At 53.0% G+C, this 23,567-nt stretch overlaps 1 protein-coding gene across 2 annotated transcripts in view; it reads left to right on the forward strand.

The window, feature by feature from the left end:
• LOC144952430 (uncharacterized) overlaps positions 1–21,644 on the forward strand; it is a 41,627-nt gene extending 19,983 nt beyond the window's left edge. Inside the window, exons 6-11 of one of the 2 annotated variants that reach the window (XM_078882828.1) lie at positions 878–976; positions 1,720–1,947; positions 3,293–3,652; positions 8,137–8,895; positions 14,344–14,429; positions 16,284–21,644. In XM_078882828.1, the coding sequence (XP_078738954.1) occupies positions 878–976; positions 1,720–1,947; positions 3,293–3,652; positions 8,137–8,895; positions 14,344–14,429; positions 16,284–16,328 (1,577 nt within the window). In that variant the 3' untranslated portion in view covers positions 16,329–21,644. The remainder of the gene's footprint in view (positions 1–877; positions 977–1,719; positions 1,948–3,292; positions 3,653–8,136; positions 8,896–14,343; positions 14,430–16,283) is intronic. The other variant, XM_078882829.1, reaches the window with a different exon arrangement.
• The last annotated feature ends 1,923 nt before the right edge of the window (positions 21,645–23,567 follow it).

Raw genomic sequence — 23,567 nt, forward strand, 5'->3', positions numbered from 1 at the left:
TACCCCTGCCCCACCCTCCAGCCACGATCTCCTCGGCCGCTCTGCAGTAATATCTACGGCCTATAGTGGTAGCATCTAGCGACTGTATATATGAGTAACTGCACGCATCGGGGTGGGGGAGGACATCACACAGTGGAGATTTTAGCTCCGCGTTTAGTGTATTTTTTAAGTATTTTTAACGCGAAAGATAATGTCCCCCTCACTCCCACTGAAGGTGTGCGACTTGGCATGGGTCCTCCCCCCCCACGAAAAGCGCGTGAGTTGGTATGGTCGTGCATGCATCATAAATAAATAAAGAGCACGACAAATTTCGTACTAAATTGCTAATTAAACTTATTAAAAGTCGACGGATGTGAAAAAGGAATAGCGCTTGCTCACGGCGGGGCTTACGGCGTGGTACCTGGCTACTTTTATTTAACGTAAACCCCACCGTTGGAGAGCCAAATCCTTCGCAGGCGCGCGAACACACAAACAAAGCCACACACAAACAAAGCCACATTTGATGTGTTTGGGTGATTTGTTCACCTGTCTTGTACTCTGCACTCCTCTCGTGTTTTTGTACTTTCCCGCCCCAACTGGACATCTGTGAAAAAGAGCTTCATAGCTCATCAGATTCCTCCATTATGAATACTGATTCTTATTCTGTGTGCCATGCCAGCCTTCATAGGTGCTGCGACTGCAACTAACAGCGCTTACCCCCTACAGTCTGTTAGAGGCTACACGGGGGATCTTTGTCTGTGTCTACCTTCATAGATGCTGCTGCTACTCGCTACTAACGGCACTTGCCCCAACAGTCTGTTTATGCTACATGGGGGATCTTTGTCTTTGTGCTGTCCTTTGGCCTCTGACCTCTGCCTCTTCCCTGTACCCTGTGCAGGAGGAGCAAGTTCCGGGTTCGCTGACTTTGATGCCTTCGGTTCATCTGACTTTGGTGGCTTCGTGAAGCCCAGCCAGAGCTTCCCTGGGCCGGCACAGGGTGAGTGTGCGCGTGTATGTGAGTGCGCGCGCGTGTGTGTGTGTGTGAGTGAGTGCGCGTGTGTGTGAGTGCGCGAGCGTGTGCGAGCGTGTGTGCGAGCGTGTGCGAGCGTGTGTGCGAGCGTGTGTGTGTGCGAGTGTGTGCGCGTGAGTGCGCGTGAGTGCGCGTGAGTGTGTGTGAGTGAGTGCACGTGTGTGTGAGTGCGGGAGCTGTAGTGTAGTGGTTAGCATGCTGCGCTATAAACCTGGCAGACACCCACGTTCAATTCCCGTTCATGGCCATCAACACCGGTGACGATTATCTGAACAACCGGTCCTGGGCCTCCTCTGGGTCGACTCGGCCTCAAATGAGTACCTGGTGCAGCATGTAAACATCGCCACCGGGGAGACAAAGGCGGCTGGGCGGGTGTGTCGCCGGCCACCCCACAACTTAATGTGCCGTTCCAGCTGCCAGCACTTGCCCCAACAGCCGTGAAGGCTACACGGGGGACCTTTGTCGATGTTGACTCTGAGTTGGTTGCATGCACTGAGGCGCCAGTGTTGTGATGCACCTCCCCCCAACCCCCTCCCCCTAACCCCCCTTCCCCCCAACCCTCCTTCCCCCACCCCCCCCCTCCCCCTAACCCTTCCCCCTAACCCCCTCCCTCCCCTAACCCCTCCTCCCCCTAACCCTCCCCCAACCCCCCTTTCTCTAACCCCCCTCCCCCTCTCTCCCCCCTCTCTCCCCCCCCCCTCCCGCCGCAGGTTCTACAGCAGCAGGCCCCTCGCCCTTCTCCCCGTTTGAAGGCTTCCCCAAGTCCTCCACCATCGACTTCAGCACCGTGGGGGGCCACGGGGGGCCCCCCTCCTCGTCAACGCAGCAGGGGGCCCATGGGGGCCCCCCCGCCTCGTCGTCGCAGCAGGGGGCCCAAGGGGGGGCCAACGCCGACCGCTACGCAGCGCTGGCCGACCTGGACAACCTGTTTGGAGCAGGTGAGGGTGACCCTGCATATATCCATCATTCTAATGGGAGGGTGGGTGAGTGACTGTGTGAGTGACTGTACCGTGCTGGCACCACGCTGGCTCGGGTGTGGCCAGTGGAAAACTACCACCCGTACCGTGCTGGCCTCACGCTGGCTCGGGTGTGGCCAGTGGGAAAACCACCACCCGTACCGTGCTGGCACCACGCTGGCTCGGGTGTGGCCAGTGGGAAAACCACCACCCGTACCGTGCTGGCCCCACGCTGGCTCGGGTGTGGCAGTGGGAAAACCACCACCCGTGCCGTGCTGTTCTGGAGCACTCTATTGTACATTTTTTTAATTTGCTGTATTGTATTTTTTTTATGCGACCTGTTGCAAACGTGTTTTTTTATTTTACAGTTTTTCTCTTTTTTAATAAAACCCTATTCAAGAGCTTCTTAGCTCACAGGGCAATTCTAAGTAAACTGTTCAAATATAAGTTGATTGCAGAGAAGCAGTGGGGCCGTTTTAGAGTATACAGTATACGTTAGTCAAGTGCCGTAGGTGCAGACTGCTGCTAGAGTATGCAGGATACAGTGGTGGAGTACCGCACGTGCAGACTGTCGCTACAGTATAGAGTATACAGCGGTACAATACCGTAGCTACAGACTGCCGCTCGCACCACCAGTCGGCAACGTCCTGAAGCTCCCATCAACAACGACGATGGATCTACGAGAAACACACAGCGAATAGAGTTTTTTGGGTTGGATCGCGTTATTTATAAATGTGTCGTAACCAATCTAGATTTGAAGTTTTGTGTCGTGACCCTCCACCACCCGACACGGCCAATGGGTAAAAAAGTGTCACGTTGACAAAAGACAAAATAGTTTACTTTAGCCCACCGGTGTGTTAAAGAGTGAATCCACATGTATGTTGAACTTTTTTGTCACTGTACGTAGGCAACCGCGCTAATCGGACGTGCGGGGGAAGGACAACAAACTGAACGCAAAAAGCAGCTCTTAAGAAATTCGTTTGTCAATCTAGATGATGATTTAAAAGTGCACAGCTCTAGTGGCTTCCTAACATCGGAAGGAAGAGCGTTCCAGATGGCCACAGAAGTGCATCTGAAAGCGCATGATGCAGTGACCGCCTTTGTCCGATGGCTAGCCGTAAGCTGCTACTGCGAGGATGCCCGGAGGTTGCGTGATGATGGTTTATGCTCCACGACAGATGCCGGTTGATTAGAGAGCATTCCGGATGGTAAGGTTCTTGATAACAGAACTTTTGCTGTAATGAGTCCCCGTGCGAAGTCCGTGTATTTCCATGTCTGTCCGTGTGTCTCCGAGTCAAGCTGGGCATGTGGCTGTCTGCGTGCGCAGGGCCGGCGTCACAGGGTGCGGAGGGCAGCCGGGCCTCCCAGGCTGCCCTAGCCGGAGACCCCTTCACTTCCGGGTCAAAAGCAAGCCACGGATTCACGTCAGCAGCCACGCCGTTCGCTTCCGGCGCTGCCTCAGGGCACGCCTTCACTTCCGGGGCGACAGGAAGTCAGGCCTTCACTTCCGGGGCGACAGGAAGTCAAGCGTTGTTCACTTCCGGAGCGACAGGAAGTCAGGCCTTCACTTCCGGGGCGACAGGAAGTCAGGCGTTGTTCACTTCTGGGGCGACAGGAAGTCAGGCGTTCCCCTCTGACGTGCAGAGCTTCCCCGCGGCCACGAGAGTGAATCCCTTCCAGACGAACGGTGCGCAGACACGCCATGGACACGCCACGGACACCTCACGCACCCACCACCACGCCACACTACACAGCACCGTGTAACCACACTACACTACACCATGTAACCACACCATGCAACCACACCATGCTACCCCGTCTAACCACACCGCACCATGTAACCACATCACACCACACTACGCTACACCGTGTAACCATACCATGCTATGCCACGCTACACCGGTTAATCACACCATGGTATACCAGGCGATACCACGCGATACCACGCTACACCATGTAACCACACCATGCTACACAATGTGAGTCTATGTACATGCATGTCAATGTGAGTGTTTGTCAGTGTGAGTTTATCTACGTGTGTGTCAGTGTGTGTCTATGTATGTGCATGTGAATAGGTCTTAGTCAGTGTGGGGAGCAGTAGTGCAGCGCTTAGCGCGCTATGCTACGAACCCGGCGACCCAAGTTTGATCCCCGCTCACGGCCAATACCAGTGATGATTATCTGAACCGGTCATAGGCCTCCTCTCCTAGGTCGACTCAGTCTCAAATGAGTACCTGGTGCAGTGTATAGTAAACATCACCACGAGGGAGACAAAGGTGACTGGGGCGTGGTGCTGGCCACCCACCCCATTGTGTGCCGTGCCAGCCTTCATAGGTGCTACTCGCTAACAGCACTTGCCCCAACAGTTTGTTAAGGCTACACGGGGGATCCTTGTGTCAGTGTGAGTGACCGTGTGTGGAGCTGTGTGTGAGTGGGACTGTGTGTTGTGAAAGTGTGTGTGTGTCAAGGTAGGTGCTAGCGTTCTGTTGTGGACTATACGGGGATCTTTATCTGTAGGTGTATGTATCAAGGTGTGTTATGTTAGTGCGTTGAGATAGCGCTCATGATTGTTTACCTTGCTTAGCTTTTATCTTGGCGTTTTGTTGTTACTTTTGCGTGCGTGTGAGCCAACACGTGTATCTGTGTACAGTATTTGTATGATTTGTATCTGTATTGTGTCCTCATGTCTGTGTGTCTATGTAACGGTCTGTGTGTGTTTGTGTGCATTGTTACATTTTTATATTGTACTGTGTACAGTAGTGCGCAGTACAGCCTCGTGTGGCTTACTGTACAGTGTCCAGTAGTGTCTCGTACTGTAGCACTGTAACGTGTTATGTACTGTAACGTTTTATGTACTGTAGCGTGTGGTGTACTGTAACGTGTTATGTACTGTAGCGTGTGGTGTATTGTAGCGTGTGGTGTACTGTAGCGTGTGGTGTACTGTCGCGTGTGGTGTACTGTAGCGTGTGGTGTACTGTGGCTTGTATAGCGTAGTGTGTGGTGTACGACAGTGTGTACAATGCGGCACAGTTGGTGTGTGTGTGGTGCAGGCTGTGTGTGTGTGGGGCAGGTTGTGTGTGTGTGTGTGTGCAGGCCTTGATATTTGGTGGTACAGGCTGTGTATGTAAGTGGTGCGGGCTGTGTGTGTGTGTGTGGTGTGAGTGGTGGGCATGTATGTAGCAAGCATCACGATGGAACACACTGCAATAAGCTCGTGCTGGAGGTCCCAGGGGAACAAGCCTTTATGATGCCTTTTGGCCAAACTCCATCTGGCAGAGCCAGACTGAACCCCCCCCCCCGCCTCGGGGTTCCTCCAGGAACAGGAGAACACTGCGATTGGCCACGTGGAATGTTCGAACTCTCGTTGCGGAGGAGAGGCTGCCATCCCTCTGTCGGGAGATGGTCCGGTACCGCCTGGACCTCTGGAATACAGGAGGTCCGATGGGTCCGTTCTGGCTCCAGTCATGAGGAGTGGACAGTTCTCCACTCGGGGAAGGAAACTGCCAAACAACAGGGAGTGGCATCTCGTTTGAACAAAAGAATGAAGGGGTTTTCGGAGCGTGGCGGTGAGGTTTGGGAAGCTGTAAGCCCCAGGCTTCTGGGCGCTCGCTCTTCCCTATCAACAAGAGGCGAGGAATGGTGGTGTTGGTTGCTTATGCCCCCACAGAAGATGAACATCAGTGGAGGGATGCAGATGAAGTCAATGAGGCAGATGCCTTCTAGAACCTCCTGTCGAAGGTGCTAGCTAAATTGGCCCCTCGGAATAGAGTCATCCTATCCTGTTGGGTGACTTGAATGCCTGAGTCGGCCATGACGCAGACACCTGGGTTGGAGTGATTGGAATGCATGGGCCTGACCAGCTCAATAATAACAGTAGGAGGCTACTAGACTTGGGTGCAGCCCATGGCCTTGTAATACCAACATGCTGCTCCGGCATCGGCACATCCACACAAATGTCATGAATACATGCTGGGTCCAAGCAAGAACATCTCCTGGACTATATAGTAATGGCACAGCGGATGCGGACCCATGTCCTTGACACCAAAACCTACCGTGCAGCTGATCTGCCCACTGACCATCAGCTTGTAATCTGTAAGATACGTCTGCCATTCTTCCACTCCGGTGGTGGGTGTCCATCTAGGACCCCATTCAAACCCACAGTAGCCTGGTCTCAGCCAGCTGAGGATGGTTTCAAGCAGGAATTTGATCATCGCTTGCAGCAGGGGTTGGTATTGTACCCCCTTCCTGCTGATATTGAGTGGAAATGGTGAGGTTTAGGACTGTGGTGCATGCAGCTGCAATGGTTGCATTGGGTATGCAGTCCAAACCTCCCCAGAGACTCTGGCTAAAAGGGGAGGTGTTTCCTGGCTGTTTGAGAGAACGACAGGCCCACTCTCATTGTCTACAGCACCCTACAGAGAATGAGGAGGCTTACCGCAGCTTTCACTCGGAGGTTCGGAGAGCCGTGAGGCGCTGCAAGGATGGGTGGTGGTCGCAGGTTGCTGAGGAGATGGAGTCTGCCTCAGTAACTCGCGATCACAAATCACTATTTAACTCCATCAAAATGTAATTTGCAGCAACTCACCTATCACCACCTTTAAGGGAAAGAACCGTGATCCGATCTCCGACCACCAGGAACTGGTTTGCAGGTTTGCAGAGGTCTTAGGGAAGGGGAATTCCCTCAGCCCAGACAACATCATTGGGCAAGGTGGGGACGACCTTGCTGGGGCTGCGGTGTGTCAAATATTGGTAGAAGTGGCCACCCCTTCTGAATGGTTGGCAGAGGTCCCATCTGTCGAGGAAGTACGAGGGGTGATCACCCAAGCGAACTGCCGAGGGAGGGTGGCGTCTGTGTGCAGACTGCCCTACCTGACATCATCACAACTGTGTGGACCGCAGGACGGGTTATGCAGTATTGAAAGGATGCCCTGGTGGTCCCCCTCTTTAAGAAGGGGGACTGCACAGATTGTAATAACTACAGGAGCATCTCACTCCTCAGTGTGCCGGGAAAGGTCTTGGCAATAATTATTCAACACCGCCTTGCCAGGCACGCTGAGGAGATGCTTGCTGATGGTCTGTTGACCGCTGCTCAGAGGAGGAGTTTGAGGCGCTGCTGCTGAACCTTGAGTGTGCCACTAAGAGGTGGGGTCTTACTCGACCAAAACTAAACACTTCCCTGGGTATTTTGTGTCATCAAACACTCCATGCCTTCAACTTCCCGTTGGTGATGGGGCAGTTGTGGAGAGAGTGGAGCGTTTTCCATACCTGAGCAGTGTGCTTATGACCGGCTCCGGTTTCACAGCAGAGGTCTCACTCCGAATCAGTCGGGCGGCATTATCTTTTCATCAGCTACGTAACGCGGTGTGGAAGCTCCCTGGTCTGTCGCTCCACATGAAGCGTCAGGTCTTCTTGGCCACAATCTATGCTTGTGAAACATGGACCCCTCTAATGGAACATTTGTCCCGGTTTGAAACATTCAGGCTGGCCTGCCTACGATCCATCCTGGGTTTAACCAGGCTGGATTGTGTGTAAAGAGCTTACAAATCCTTGAAAGATTTGGACCACAGTGCCATTGGTTAACTCCTCCGGCAGGCAGGGCTGCTGCGTTGGCTGGGTCATGTAGCCCGCATGCCGAGCCACCGCATGCCTCAACAGCTTCTCTTTGGCCAGATAAAGGGGGCTAAATGGGTATGACACAGGCTGGAGAAGAGATGAGCATATGCGATACGGGAAGATGTGGAGCTGAATTGACTTGCCGGTGACCGGTACCAGTGGTGTCAAGATCGGCCTCTGTGGAGGAGGCTCGTGAAGGACGCTGCTGGGCAGTTCGAGACCCTCCAGCAACAATGGAGGACAGAGAAGTGATGCTCACAACATCGAGCAGAGCACTGGGCGGATAAAATGCGGCAGGTTTGCACAGCAGGGGGCACAGTTGGTGCATCGGCCAGTCAGCTCAATCAACCCATGACACCTGAGTGTCCCGTGACCTGGCAGCAGCGAGCCGTCTACATTTCACGTGGCCTCAAAGTGCCTGGCACAGGCGCCGTGGTGACTTTACTGCCACTTAGTGGCGAATGGTGGTTGTTGTGTGTGTGTGTCAGAATGTACTTTTGTGTCAGTGTGTGTGTCCGTATGAGTGTGTCAGTTTGAGTGTCTGTTGTTTGCCCCCAGGGTTTATCGGGGCGGCTGATGCGTTTGCTTCCTCAGTGACTGGACTCCCAGTGCACCCACAGCATCAACAGCAGCAGCATCATCAGCAGCATCACAGCAACTTCCCTGGACAGCAGGCCTCCTTTCAAGGGCAGCAGATGGCGTTTTCAGGGCAGCAGCAACATCACCAGGCCTCCTTCCAAGGGCAGCAGAGCTCTTTTCCGCCAGGGCAGCCACACCAACAGGGCGCCTTCCAGGGGCAGCAGACCTTCCAGGGGCAGCAGGCCTTCCAGGGGCAGCAGGGCTCCTTCCCCGGGCAGCAACAGCCGCAGCAGCATCCGAGCGCCTTTCAAGGGCAGCAGACCTCATTTCCAGCGCAGCAGAGTTTGTTTCCTGGGCAGCAGCAGCAGCATCAGCAGCAGCATCAGCAGCAGCATCAGCAGCAGCATCAGCAGCAGCAGCATCAGCAGCAGCAGAGTAACTTTCAAGGGCAGCAGCAGAGTTCATTTGCGGGGCAACAGGGATTTTTTCCGGCGCAGCAAAGTGCGTTCCCGAAGCCAGCCGGAATGTTTCCTGGCCAAGGCGGATCCTTTCCCGGAGCCGCTTCGTCGATTCCGTCTCTCCCGGGGACGTACCCGGCTCACCCCGCCTCCTACGGGCAGCAGCCTCCGCCGTACCACGCTCACCAGGCTCCTGCTCGCCAGGCTCCTGCTCCCCAGCAGGCTGCTCACCAGGCGGCAGCTCCTCATCCCCACCACGCTGCGCAGGGTCAGCAGAACGGTGAGCGCCGCGAGCGTGACGGGTCGGAGATGGAGGGAGGGGAGGGGTGGGATGGGGTGGGGCGAGTGGTGGAGGGTTGGGGGTAGTGGCTTTGGAGTAGAGTGGAGTGGTGCTGCGCAGAGTGGAGGAGAGTGGAGGAGAGTGGAGTAGAGTGGAGTAGAGTGGAGGAGAGTGGAGGAGAGTGGAGGAGAGTGGAGGAGAGTGGAGTAGAGTGGAGTAGAGTGGAGTAGAGTGGAGTAGAGTGGAGTAGAGTGGAGTAGAGTGGAGTAGAGTGGAGTAGAGTGGAGTAGAGTGGAGTAGAGTGGAGTAGAGTGGAGTAGAGTGGAGCCGCGTGGAGGCAAGTAGGGTGGAGTGGAGTGGTATTGTTGCGTGTGCGTTGAACTTCTATCGCATCGTATGTAGCCAGCCGTGCTAATCCGAGGGCGAGTGAGTGGGTGAGTGACTGTGTGGCTCTTCTGAACAAAAGAATGAAGCGGGTGTGGGAGGTATGGGAAGCTAAGCCCCAGGCGACTATGGGCTCGCCTTCCCATCAACCAGAGGCGGGGAGTGGTGGTGGTTGCTTACGCCCCCACCGAAGATGAACATCAGTGGTGGGATGCAGGCAAGGCCCGATGAGTCGGATGCCTTCTATGACCTTCTGGCACAGCTACTATCAAAAGTGGCCCCACGGGATAGAGTCATCTTGTTGGGTGACTTTAATGCCTGAGTTGGTCATGATGCTGGCACCTGACCTGGAGTGATTGGAAGGCATGGGCCAGATCAGCTCAATAACAATGGTAGGAGGCTGCTAGACTATTTTGCATCCCATGGGCTTGTAATTACCAACACGCTGTTCCGGCATCGGCGCATAGATGCACACCGGGTCGAAGCAAAAACATCTGCTGGACTACATAGTGATGGAACAGTGGATGTGGGCCCATGTTCTTGACACTAGGAACTACCATGGAGCTGATCTGCCCACTGACCACTGACTTGTCATCTGTAAGATGCGGCTGCCATTCTTCCACTCCAGTGGTGGGTATACACCCAGGACCTCATTCAAACCCAGAGTGGCCTGGTCTCAGCTGATGAAAGTTGCAAGCGAGAATGTCATCATTACTTGAATCTGGGGTTTTCATCGTCCCCCTCTCCTCTTCATGCCGAGGGGAAATGGGCGAGGTTTAGGACTGTGGCTCATGCAGCTGCAATGGCTGCATTGGGTACACGGTCCAAACCTCCCAGAGACCCTGGCTGACAGAGGAGGTGTTCCAGCTGGCTGAGAAAAAGCGACAGGCCCACTCTCACCGTCTACAGCATCCCACGTCAGAGAATGAGAAGGCTTACCACAGCCTTCGCTCGGAGGTTCACAGAGCCGTGCGGCGCTGCAAGGATGGGTGGTGGTCGTGGGTTGCTGAGGAGATGGAGTCTGCCTCAGTAGCTCGCGATCACAAATCACTCTTTAACTCCATCAAAAAAGTAATTTGCAGTGCCACACCTATCACCATCATGAGGAGAAAGAAGGGTGATCTGAACTCTGACCCCCAGGAACAGGTTTGCAGATTTGCTGAGCATTTATATGAGGTCTTGGGGGAGGGGAAATTCCTCAACCTGGAAAACACCATGAGGCAATATGGGGATGACCCTGGTGAGGCTGCGGTGCCTCAAATATTTAAAGAAGTAGTCACCCCTTGTGTTGAGTAAGTACAGAAGGCAGTCCAGAGTTTGAGACCAGGAAAAGTGCCAGGCAGAGATCATCTCTCAAGTGAAATTCTGAGGGAAGGTGGCGTTTGTGCGCAGACTACCCTATATGACATCATAACAGTCTGGACCACTGGACGGGTTATCCAGGATTGTAAAGATTCCCTGGTGGTCCCCCCTCTCGAAGAAGGGGGACCACACAGATTGTAATAACTCCAGGGGCATCTCCCTCCTCGGTGTGCCAGGAAAGGTTCTGGCAAGGATTATTCAAAATCGCCTTGCCAGGCACGCTGAGGAGAGGCTTGCAGAGCCCCAATGTGGTTTCAGGCCACGGCGGTCCTGCACAGATGCCATATTTTCTGCCCGTCTGCTCCACCAGAGGTGTAGGGAATTTCAACAAGACCTACATCTCTGATTTATTGACCTGGTCAAGGCCTATGCTACCATCCCTGTCGCACACCAAGATGCGCGACAGGGATGTCTCCCGCATTTTTTACATCTATTTCAACCACGTTGTTCGAGAAGCATTCAATGGCTGTACCGAAGGAATTTACATTTGGTACAGATGTAGTGGTGGTGTTGACGTGCGCCGACAGTGATGGATTACGGGGCGGCGCGGGGTGCGGGGTTGGGCACGCATGTTGGCGTGGTGTGGACGCGCGCGCCGGGAGTGAGTGAGTACGGGGCGGCGCGGCGTAGGGGATTGTGCGCGCTGACACGACGTGAGAAAAGGGGATCGTGGGCAGCGCGCAGTGATTGGTCAAATGGGATGGGTGCTCTCAGCGACGTCCGCAGGATGGACATAAAAGAGGACGCGCGGGAGCACTCGGGGTTGTTAACCAGTTGAAGATTGAAGACGGAGTTGAAGAAGTAGTGCCCTGAGACCCCTAGTCCCGCTGTCCTTGTCAGGACCGGGGCCCTGTGTGGCTCGGAGGCGAGACTGTGGGACCCGTGGTCCGACGCCCATGTGGGTCGGGACTGTGGGACCCAGAGTCGAGACGGACACCCCGGCTGGGTGTGTTCCGAGAGGCTACGGGGAGTAAGAGCCCGTGTTGGTGTAGCCAGGAGAACCGTGTGGGTTAGGCTGGTGTTAGCCACCCGTGTAACTAAGTGGGTGTTGGTCACCCGATTAACTATAGCTGGTGTTAGTCACCCGTGTAACTATAGTTGGTGAAATAAAAGAGTGTGCTACCCGTGAAGTCGTCTCCCGCCGAGTTACTACATTACACAGATACAATGGGAGGCTGATGGATGCCCGGGTGTGGTCAAGGGATGGCTCCCGATTGGTCAACCATGTTATGTATGCTGATGATATGGTGATTGCTGCTTACTCAGAGGATGAGTTGGAGGCGCCTCTGCTGAACCTGGAGCGTGCCACTAAGAGGTGGGGCCTTACCATCAGCCCCACCAAAACTAAGCTCCTTCCTGGATATTTTGTGCCATCAAACACTCCACCCGCACAACCCCCAATTGGTGATGGGGCAGTTGTGGAGAGAGTGGAGAGTTTTCTATATCTGGGTGGTATGCTCATGACTGGCTCCAGTTTGACAGCAGAGGTCTCACTCCGAATCAGTCGAGCAGCACTATCTTTTCATCGGCTGTGTAGCGCTTCGGGTCTTCTCGGCCACGGTCATTCCCTCCCTTCTCTGCTTGTGAAACATGGAACCCCCTTATGGAACATCTTTGCCGGTTACAAATATTTACACTGGCCTGCCTACGATCTAAGCTGGGTTTAACTAGGCTGGATTGTTTGAGGATTTCACAAATCTTTGAAAGATCTGGACAAAGTTCCATCGGTGAGCTCCTCCAGCAGGCAATGCTGCATTGGCTGGGTCATGTAGCCCGCATGCCCAGCCACCGCATGCCTAAACAGCTTTTCTGTGGCCAGATAGTGGGGGCTAAACAGGCGTGGCACGGGCTACAGAAGAGATAGGGAGTGATGTGGTACAAGAGGATGTGGAGCTGAGTGGACTTGCCGATGACTGGTACCAGCGGTGTCAAGATCAGCCTCTGGAGGAGGCTCGTGAAGGACGCTACTGGGCAGTTCGAGGCAGTTCGAGGCAGTTGCCCTCCAGCAACAACAGAGGGCAGAGGAGTGATCCTCACAACGAGCTGAGCGCCGGGTGGCTAAAACAGCAAGTTTGCACAGTAGAGGGCACAGGTGGTGGATTGACCAGTCATCTCAGTCGGTCAACCCATGACACCTGGGTCTGTCCCGGGACCTGCCAGCGGGCGTTTGACAATTCACGTGGCCTTAACATGCACATAGAGGCCATCCATTTAGTACGTACGCAAAAATTTGTCAAAACTTGACCCCTCCCCCCCTCCCTGTACGCACAAATACTTTTTACACCCCCCCCCCCCCACCTGCGTACGTACGCTTGACGCACCCCCCCCCCCCCGAATCCTATAGAACGGCCAATATTTCATCCACGCAGAAAAGATCAAGGATTAATAATATTAACGCGTTTAAGCAAACAGATAGTCCTCCTCCGGACTATTTAACTCATTTGAAGGTCACGTGGCCGCGCGTGTCTCTCTCTCTCTCCCTCTCACGCTGTCTGTCAGCAGCGTGAAGGAGTAAGATAGGAGTGTTGTGAACGAAAGACAAATAAACACCGGATTCCAGAAGTCGCTTCCACGACCTTTATTACACATACATTGTCAGTAGACCCCTCCATACGCAAGCCGTACGCTTGGGCCGTAGCCTGCCACAAGCGCCTTGGTGACGTCACCGTCACTTATTGGCGAATGGCGGTTGTTGTTGTTGTTGTTGTTGAGTGACTGAGTGGGTAAGTGACTATGTGAGTCTGTATTTTGAACTTCTTTCGCACCTTCACATAGCCAACCTTGCTAATCGGAGGGTGGGTGAGCGTGTGGGTGGGTGACTATGTGAGTCTCGGTATGTGTGTGTGTGTGTTCTTTTGCACACTAATCGGAGGAGAAGGACAATAGACTAAACGCGTACAGGAGGTGTCATGGTGTCACGTTTGTTTGCATGTTCACCACAAGTCGTGTGTGGTTAATGCAGGGCTTGATTTCTTGCTAAAGCTGTGTATCTAGTTGGCGTTTTAACATCCTCAAATCTTGTAACTCAATTTTGACCCACTTCCCAATGTGGTATCGACTGCAAACGTGGTATACTTATGTCATACTGATGACATTACTATATTCTATCAAAAAATTAAACATTCCTTTTTATATGTTATGTTTCTGCTTGGGTCTAATTGTCCTGGAGTCGTGGAGTTCTGCCATTTCTCGTACGGTACATTTCATTAAAGCGTTTGTAATAAAAGTATTTTTAAATATTGCTTATTTTTCATACTTTGATACTGGCAAAACGATCCCATGATATAGTACTTTTGGTCTGCATGTTTCACCACAAATCGTGTGTGGTCAACACAGACCCTCCATGCCTTGCAAGCGCTGTATCTATTTGGTGTTGAACATCTTAGTAGAACTCCGAGTATTTACGCCATGAAGGGTAAAGCCTTTTTTAATCAATTGATAATTATAATAATATAATAATTAATAATATAATCAATCAATAATATTATATTAATAATATTATATTCATAATATTTATATTCATAATGTTATTGATTGATTCCTCTGTTTGGCCTGGCATTTGACGACATTTGACAGCGATGATTGTTATCCGGACAATTACGATGATGACGACAAAATGACGATGGCAATAATGACAAATATGACAACGCTGGTGATAGGGACGACGCAGGCGTTGAAAGTGAATGCGATGTTCCATTTCAGGCACTGGAGCCGCCGGGGCCTTCGGACAACTAAAACCGACGGCCACCTCGATGGCAACCAATCCGTTTGTGTCCAACTTTGGGCAGGCAAGTCCCCATACACACAGACACAGACAAAGTTCCCCCGTGTAGTCTCTAACAGACTGCAGGGGCAAGTGCTGTCAGTAGCGAGTAGCAGCAGCATCTATGAAGGTAGACACAGACAAAGATCCCCCGTGTAGCCTCTAACATACTGTAGGGGCAAGTGCTGTCAGTAGCGAGTAGCAGCAGCACCTATGAAGGTAGACACAGACAAAGATCCCCCGTGTAGCCTCTAACAGACTGTAGGGGCAAGTGCTGTTAGTAGCGAGTAGCAGCAGCACCTATGAAGGTAGACACAGACAAAGATCCCCCGTGTAGCCTCTAACAGACTGTAGGGGCAAGTGCTGTTAGTAGCGAGTAGCAGCAGCACCTATGAAGGTAGACACAGACAAAGATCCCCCGTGTAGCCTCTAACAGACTGTAGGGGCAAGTGCTGTTAGTAGCGAGTAGCAGCAGCACCTATGAAGGTAGACACAGACAAAGATCCCCCGTGTAGCCTCTAACATACTGTAGGGGCAAGTGCTGTCAGTAGCGAGTAGCAGCAGCACCTATGAAGGTAGACACAGACAAAGATCCCCCGTGTAGCCTCTAACAGACTGTAGGGGCAAGTGCTGTTAGTAGCGAGTAGCAGCAGCACCTATGAAGGTAGACACAGACAAAGATCCCCCGTGTAGCCTCTAACAGACTGTAGGGGCAAGTGCTGTTAGTAGCGAGTAGCAGCAGCACCTATGAAGGTAGACACAGACAAAGATCCCCCGTGTAGCCTCTAACATACTGTAGGGGCAAGTGCTGTTAGTAGCGAGTAACAGCAACACCTACGAAGGCTACCGGCACTGTGGCACACAAGGGGGGTGGGTGGCCAGCACCACGCCCGGCCGCATTTGTCTCCCCAGTGGCGATGTTTACACACCGCACCGGGTACTCATTTGAGGCTGAGTCGACCGAGGGGAGGCCCAGGACCGGTTCAGGTGTTGGTGGGGCCGCCGGGTTCATAGCACAGCGCACTAACCGCTATGCTAACATTCCCCTCGCACGCGCATGCACGCAGACACGCACCCACACGCACATTCGCCTGTAGCACGTGCCCGCGCATGTGTGTGGGAGGATGCGGGTGTTGTTCCTCGAGGGTGTCTGCGTGTGTGTGCGTGTGTCTGCGTGTGTCTGCGTGTGTGTGCGTGGAGCGGTAGTGGTAGCGGTTGTTAGCGCGTTGCACTGCAAACCCAACAGAGACCCGAGTTCATCAATTCCTGCTCATGACCAATAACAGTGGCGACTATTTTACGCTGTCCTGGGCCTCTCCTAGGTCGACTCAGCCACCTCGTGTGCAGTGCCCAGCTTCATAGGTGCTGCTCGCTGGCAGTACTTGCCCCAACAGCCCGTGCGGGCTATACGTCACCTCCTACCCCCTGTGAGCCTTCAACACTTCACGTGATTAGAATTAAATCAAATGTATTTGAGCAGGTAAGGCCCCCACTGAACTGTGTAGCTCTTTCTCAGACTTTACCTGATTTTGGACGCTTGTGTTGCGCCCGAAACGTCGTGATTTATTTTATTTTCTACCTACGTGACTTTACCGAAAGAACCAAAGAGTATCGACCCCATCACCTCCTGTAGACCAGGCGAGGTAGTTAACATCTCCTAGCCACCGTGATAATAAGAGAGAGACGCAGACTCCACATATACAGCAGCAGCAGCAGGAGGCATCGTCAGGGTCGGGATGGAAACCCACGACCTCCTGCAGACCAGGCGACGGGGACAACATCTCTTAGCCACCACGGCACTTTATAGTCTCCAGGTGCACCCAGCCTGGCACCGGTGGGGATGGCGGTTCACTTGTTGTCGTGTATCTGTGTGGTGCAGGGACCAAATCAGTCAAGCAGTGGAGCTACGAATCCCTTCCTTTAGCTGCCCCTGCTGCTTCCCATTGCCCTGCTGAGGTCGGGTCGCCTGCGGAGGTGCAGTGAGGGCAGCAGGGCACTCGCCCTCCCTGCCGTCGTCCCCCACCTCCACTGGCACGCACTGACCAGCGTGGGGAAGTATGGTCAAATGGCCCCCGCGACCCATCCAGCATTGGATTGACAAGACAAACTGCACGTGCTCATCACTGCAACACGCATTACACTCACCACTGCAACACTCATCACACTCATCACTGCAACACTCATCACACTCATCACTGCAACACTCATCACACTCATCACTGCAACACTCATCACACTCATCACTGCAACACTCATCACACTCATCACTGCACCACTCATCACTGCAACACTCATCACTGCAACACTCATCACTGTCCCACTCATCACTGCAACTCATCACTGCAACACTCATCACACTCATCACTGCAACACTCATCACACTCATCACTGCAACACTCATCACTGCAACAATCATCACACTCATCACTGCAACACTCATCACACTCATCACTGTCCCACTCATCACTGCAACTCTCATCACACTCATCACTGCAACACTCATCACACTCATCACTGCAACACTCATCACACTCATCACTGTCCCACTCATCACTGCAACACTCATCACTGTCCCACTCATCACTGTCCCACTCATCACTGTCCCACTCATCACTGCAACACTCATCACACTCATCACTGCAACACTCATCACACTCATCACTGCAACACTCATCACTGCAACACTCATCACACTCATCACTGTCCCACTCATCACTGCAACACTCATCACACTAATCACTGCAACACTCATCACACTCATCACTGCAACACTCATCACACTCATCACTGTCCCACTCATCACTGTCCCACTCATCACTGCAACACTCATCACACTCATCACTGCAACACTCATCACACTCATCACTGTCCCACTCATCACTGCAACTCTCATCACACTCATCACTGCAACACTCATCACACTCATCACTGTCCCACTCATCACTGCAACACTCATCACACTCATCACTGTCCCACTCATCACTGTCCCACTCATCACTGCAACACTCATCACACTCATCACTGCAACACTCATCACTCTCATCACTGTCCCACTCATCACTGCAACACTCATCACACTCATCACTGCAACACTCATCACACTCATCACTGCAACACTCATCACGCTCATCACTGTCCCACTCATCACTGTCCCACTCATCACTGCAACACTCATCACACTCATCACTGCAACACTCATCACTGTCCCACTCATCACTGCAACTCTCATCACACTCATCACTGCAACACTCATCACACTCATCACTGTCCCACTCATCACTGCAACACTCATCACTGCAACACTCATCACACTCATCACTGCAACACTCATCACTGTCCCACTCATCACTGCAACACTCATCACACTCATCACTGTCCCACTCATCACTGTCCCACTCATCACTGTCCCACTCATCACTGCAACACTCATCACACTCATCACTGCAACACTCATCACTGCAACACTCATCACACTCATCACTGTCCCACTAATCACTGCAACTCTCATCACACTCATCACTGCAACACTCATCACACTCATCACTGCAACACTCATCACTGCAACACTCATCACTGCAACACTCATCACTGTCCCACTCATCACTGCACCACTCATGGAGAGGCAGCTCCATGAGAATTGATCAATTAACTACCTTGAGTCAATCAATCACCGTGGAAACCAAACTTGTATAGGTTCAAGTCAATAGGTTGTATAGGTTCAGGTCAAGATTAACACTGCTCAGTGAGTGCACGTGTGTGTGTACATGTACATGTGTGTGCACGCGTGTGTGTACATGTACGTGTGTGTGTGTACGAGGTGTGGGTGTTTGTGCGTATGTACGTACCTGTGTGGTTGGTCTGTGGTTGGTCTGGTGTGTGTACGCAAGTCTGTGTGTGTGTACCCGTATGTGTGTGTGTACCTGTGTGTGTGTATCCGTGTGTGTGTGTGTGGGGAGCGGTAGTGTGGCGGTTAGCGCGCTGCGCTATGAACCTGGTGACCCAGGTTCGATCCCCCACACGGCCAACACCGGTGGCAATTATCTGAACCGGTCCCGGGACTCCCCTAGGTCGACTCAGCCTCAAATGAGTACCTGGTGCGATGTGTAAACATCGTCATTAGGGAAACAAAGGCGGCCGGGCGTGGTGTTGGCCACCCACCCCCTCGTGTGCCGTGCCGGCCTTCATGAGCGATCGCTAACAGCGCTTGCCCCAACAGTCTGTTAAGGCTACACGGGGGATCTTTGTATGTGGAGCAGTTTTGTGGCAGTCGGAGCGCTGCGCTACGAACCCTGCCACCCAACTTTGATTCTCGCTCACGGCCACCAACACAAGTGACAATTATATGGACCGATTCTCGGCCTCCGCTAGGTCGACTCAGCCTCAAATGAGTTCCTGGTTCTGATGTGTGTTTTCCCCCACTAGGAAGACAAAGGCGGCCGGGCGTGGTGCTGGCCACTCACCCCCTCGTGCACCGTGCCGGCCTTCATAGGTGCTGCTCGCTAACAGCACTTGCCCCAACAGTCCGCTCAGGCTATACGGGGGATCTTTGTGTATGTACATGGGGAGCGGTAGCGTAGCGATAGAAACCCAAGTTCGAACCCCGCTCACAGCCTTCCAACACCGGTCACGATTATCTAAACCGGTCCTGGGCCTCCCCGAGGTCAAACTCAAAAGAGTACCTGGTGCGGTGTTCAAACATCGTCACTGGGGAGACAAAGGCGGCCGAGCGTGGTGCTGGCCACCTCACCACCCCCTTGTGAGCTGTGCCGGCCTTCATAGGTACTGCTCGCTAACAGCACTTGCCCCAACAGCCTGTTAAGGCTTACACGGGGGATCTTTGTCTTTTTTAATGTTTGATTGCGTGCCGTGTGTGTACGTGTACACGTGTGCGTGTGCTGTGTGTGTACGGGCTGTGTGTACGTGTGCTGTGTGATGTGTGTTTGTGTGTGTGTGTACACGTGTGTGTGTGTGTGTACACGCGTGCCGTGTGTGCGATGTGTGTGCGTACGTGCACACGTGTGTGTGTGTCATGTTTGTTAGTCTGCCGTGTGTGTGTGTGTTTATCTGAGCGTTGGTTCTTTGTTCAGCAACATATTTGCTTCATCAATTAAAATATTTTTTGCTTGTGAGTTACAACGATTTGCTAATAGTTGCTGATGATCTGGCTCATGTTATGCATAGGCTATTGTGTGTGGCGAGTGAGTGTGTGTAGGGGGTTAAGGGATCTCTGTTAATTAATTTCGCTTCTGTTCCACTACGCGATGACCTCGACGTGATGGCGACGGCCGTGAGAGATGGCGATGGTTACGGTGACGGCTACATTAGCTGCAGCGGTGAGGGTGGCGGCGGCGGTAATGGGGAGGGTGGTGGTGATGATGGAGAGGTTGGTGGCAGCGGCGATGGTGGTGATTATGGTGGTGGTGGAGGTGATGGTGGTGGTGATGATGGTGGCGATGATGAAGAGAGTGGTGATGATGATGGGAGTGGTGGTGGTGATGGTGGCAGTCACCATGGTGCTTACAGTAGAATCTGCTGCAGGCAATCAGTTGCTCACAGTAGAATCTGTCTCTGCTGTAGGCAACCAATTGCTCACAGTCGCATCTGTCTACTGCAGGCAACTGGTTGCTCACAGTAGAATCTATCTCTGCTGAACGCAACCGATTGCTCATGGTAGAATCTGCCTTTTCTACAGGCAACGGGTTGCTCACAATAGAATCGCCGGTGTTGACTTGCGTTAATTAGCGGCATTCATCCCTCCATCCCTCCGTGTGTCCGTCCTTCTGTGCGTCCGTCCCTCCGATCGACACCACGGGAGACGCCGGGCGGTGAGCGAGCCTCCGCCCCACCCTGTGCTTGTTTGAGCAGCCTGGGACGAGCAAGCGAGACGTCGTCTTCGCTACGCCCGTTGGTGCCCGTTGGTGTCTCTGCGATCGTTGCGCTTTCAGTAGCGTCGCTGTTGCTCTACGCTCAGCGCCGTTTAGAATCAAGGGAGGGCCACGGTTCTGCGGCCGCCACTGCCACCGCTGTTGGGAATTGCTCTGCCAGACGCTTTTAGCTCCCGACGGTGGCGGCGACGACGACGATGGCGGCTGTATTGCTTCTGAACGTTTTCCCCGGCGTCCGCCGGCCGGTTGGCCGCACCACCGAGAGCCGCCAGCTCCACCGGCGTGCGCAGAGCCGGGCCCCAAGCACTGGTTTGATTTTTACTTTTGTATATTTTTTTCGTTGCGATTCGTTGCGGTGGGGTTTTTCGTTTTGTTCCGCCGCTGATTGGCAGTGCCGAGCGATCCCAAGAACCCCAAATCGCGGCGTTGCTCGCCCCCCCAAATGAAAACTACCAGGGGCTGGGCTGCCCGCACGCCGCTGTTCTTCCACTGCACTAAACCGCGCCGCCGCCCGCGCGCGATGAATCTCGTAACGTCGGCGTCACGTGACACGAACATTCCTGGGCCCTCCCCTGCTTGGCCGCCCCTGGTCCTGCTTGGCCCCCACCCCCCTCTCCCCCCCCTCCCTCCCGTCTTCTCGCGAGGTTCGGGGTAGCACGGTTCGGTTCCAGCTCGAAAAAAAACATTTCCAGTGTAAAAACAAAACTACCCTGAACTGTGACGTGGGGAGGGGGGGGGGGTCGTTTCACCGATTTATATTTTGTTGTTCAAGTTTCGCGCGATTTTACAAACCACCGATTTGCGTGGATGGGGAGAGAGGTGGAGAGGTGAGACGCCGCTCGATGTCCGGCGCGATGTCTCTCCCTCCCGGCGCCACCACCGCCGTCATCACCACCATCACCAACATCATCATTATCCATACTCTTTGGTTCTTTCGGTAAAGTCACGTAGGTATAAAATAATATAAATCACGACGTTTCGGGCGCAACACAAGCGTTCATCATCATCATCAGGTGGGAAAGCTTTCCCACTTGATGATGAACGCTTGTGTTGCGCCCGAAACTGGATTTATTTTATTTTCTACCTACGTGACTTTACCGAAAGATCCAAAGAGTATGGATTCCTGCAGTCACGAAAGCTTCAAATCAAAATCATCATTACCATCACGATCATCAACACCATCAGCTGCGTGCATCTTTCCTCCATCTTTTCGTCCATGGCGGTGGAACTTCTCTTTCCTTTTTCCTTTCTCTCTCCTCTCTCTCCTCTCTCTCGGTGCGCGTGCGACCCTCGCCCGTATTGAGCCTCCAGGGGGAAGCTTGAGCTCGGATGAATTAAAATGGAATTGTGAACAATTTTCGCCATGCGCGTCGCTTCCCATCGCCGCAGAGAGTGTGAGCTAGGTGTTGTGGGGGTGCAATGGCCAACACTAAATGCACATGCGTGTGCGTGCGCGTGCGTGCACGTGTCAGCGAGCCTTCGACACTTCACTTAGCCTCAAAGTGCACCTGGCCTGGCACAGGCGCCGTGGTGATGTCATCGTCACTTAGTGGCGAATGGCGGCTGTTAGTATTCGTGCGTGTGTGGAGTAAATGATAACGATTCACAACTGGTCTTTGCGTTAGGCCTCGTGGCGATCTGACAAAGATGCGTTTTCATGAGTTTCCCCTCCGATTGACCCGACAAGGCCAATCCGAAATTAAATTGTGACGTGTTCAACGGCGAATGTGCAGATTGCACGTCGAGTTGAGAAGCCAATCCTCGCAGCCAGGGTTAGCATTGCCCTACACAATCTGATAAACTAAAACTATCCCTTTGTGTTTCATTATGTTACCGGGTAAGGCCACACTGAGCTTTGCGGCTCTTTTTAGAAGAAACTTGGCTGCCACAAACATGATAGCTCAGCCAAGTGGCTTATCATCATCACGTGAAAATGTATTGCAGAGATGTAAAGAGACCAATAGAAACCCACAGCGACCCATACGCTAAACTATTTTATTTTACCGGGTAATGCCCCACTGAGCTATATCGCTCTTTTTCAGAAGCGACCTGGCTATCACAAATGATAGCTGAACCAAGTGGATTATCGCAGAAATGTATAGCAGCCGAAATACTCAAACACGTTTCTAAATGTGGATGGAAAACCGGGGGACCCAGACAAAAATCCACGCGACCACGGGAAGAACATGCAAACTCCCAATATACAGCAGGCATCTGGGTTAGGATCGAACCCACAACCTCCTGTATACTAGGCAAGGTAGCCACTGGCAAAACGAAGATGACCCCACAGCGGTTGGTGGTCTCTGCGGATGGTCGAGGGGAGACTGTTGGAGGTGATGTTTGAGGTTGTGATGTGGTGCGTTCTCACAGGGGCGGTCGAGGACAAAGCAGAGGGGCCGAGTGGACTCGACGCGTTTTATAGGGGGTTGCTTAGGCGGTGGCTAGGAGATGTTATCTCCCTCGCCTGGTATGCAGAAGGTCATGGGTTTGATCTCGACCCTGACGCCTGCTGTATATTTGGAGTTTGCATGTTCTCCCCATGGTCGCATGGATTTTTCTCCAGGTCCTCCACTTTTTTCCTCCACATTTAGAATCGACATCACCACGCGTTTAGAGTATTTGGCTACTGCTAGAAATGTCTACATGAGGATAAGCCACTTCGTTGAGCTATCATTTGTGGCCAAGTCACTTCTAAAAAAGAGCTACATAGCTCAGTGGACCTCACCTGGTAAATACAATTGTTCCGTACAGGTGTAGTGTATTAAATTACTCACACTGACACGGAGTAACAGGTCACCTGCTTACACTTTATTAATCCTACTCTCACTCTCACCACAACAACCACCATTCGCCACTAAGTGGCGGTGGCGTCACCACGACGCTTGTGCCAGGCTATGTGCACCTTGAGGCCACATGAAGTGTCGAACGCCCGCTGGCAGGAGGTCACGGGGCAGACCCAGATGCCACCGGTCGACTGACTGAGACGAGTGGCTGATGCACCACCTGTGCCCCCTACTGTGCAAACTTTCTGTGTTTTAGCCACCCGGCGCTCCGCTCGTTGTTGTGAGCATCGCTTCTCCGCCCTCCATTGTTGTTGGAGGGCGACTGCCTCCAACTGTCCAGCAGCGTCCTTCACGAGCCTCCTCCACAGAGGTCGATATTGACACTGCTGGTACCAGTCATCGGCAAGTCCACTCAGCTCCACATCCTCCTGTACCACGTCACTCCATCTCTTCTGTAGCCCGTGCCAAGCCGGTTTAGCCCCCTCTATCCGGGCA

This window comes from Lampetra fluviatilis, chromosome 67 (assembly GCF_964198595.1).
Source record: "Lampetra fluviatilis chromosome 67, kcLamFluv1.1, whole genome shotgun sequence".
In the NCBI taxonomy this organism is placed as follows: Eukaryota; Metazoa; Chordata; class Hyperoartia; order Petromyzontiformes; family Petromyzontidae; genus Lampetra; species Lampetra fluviatilis.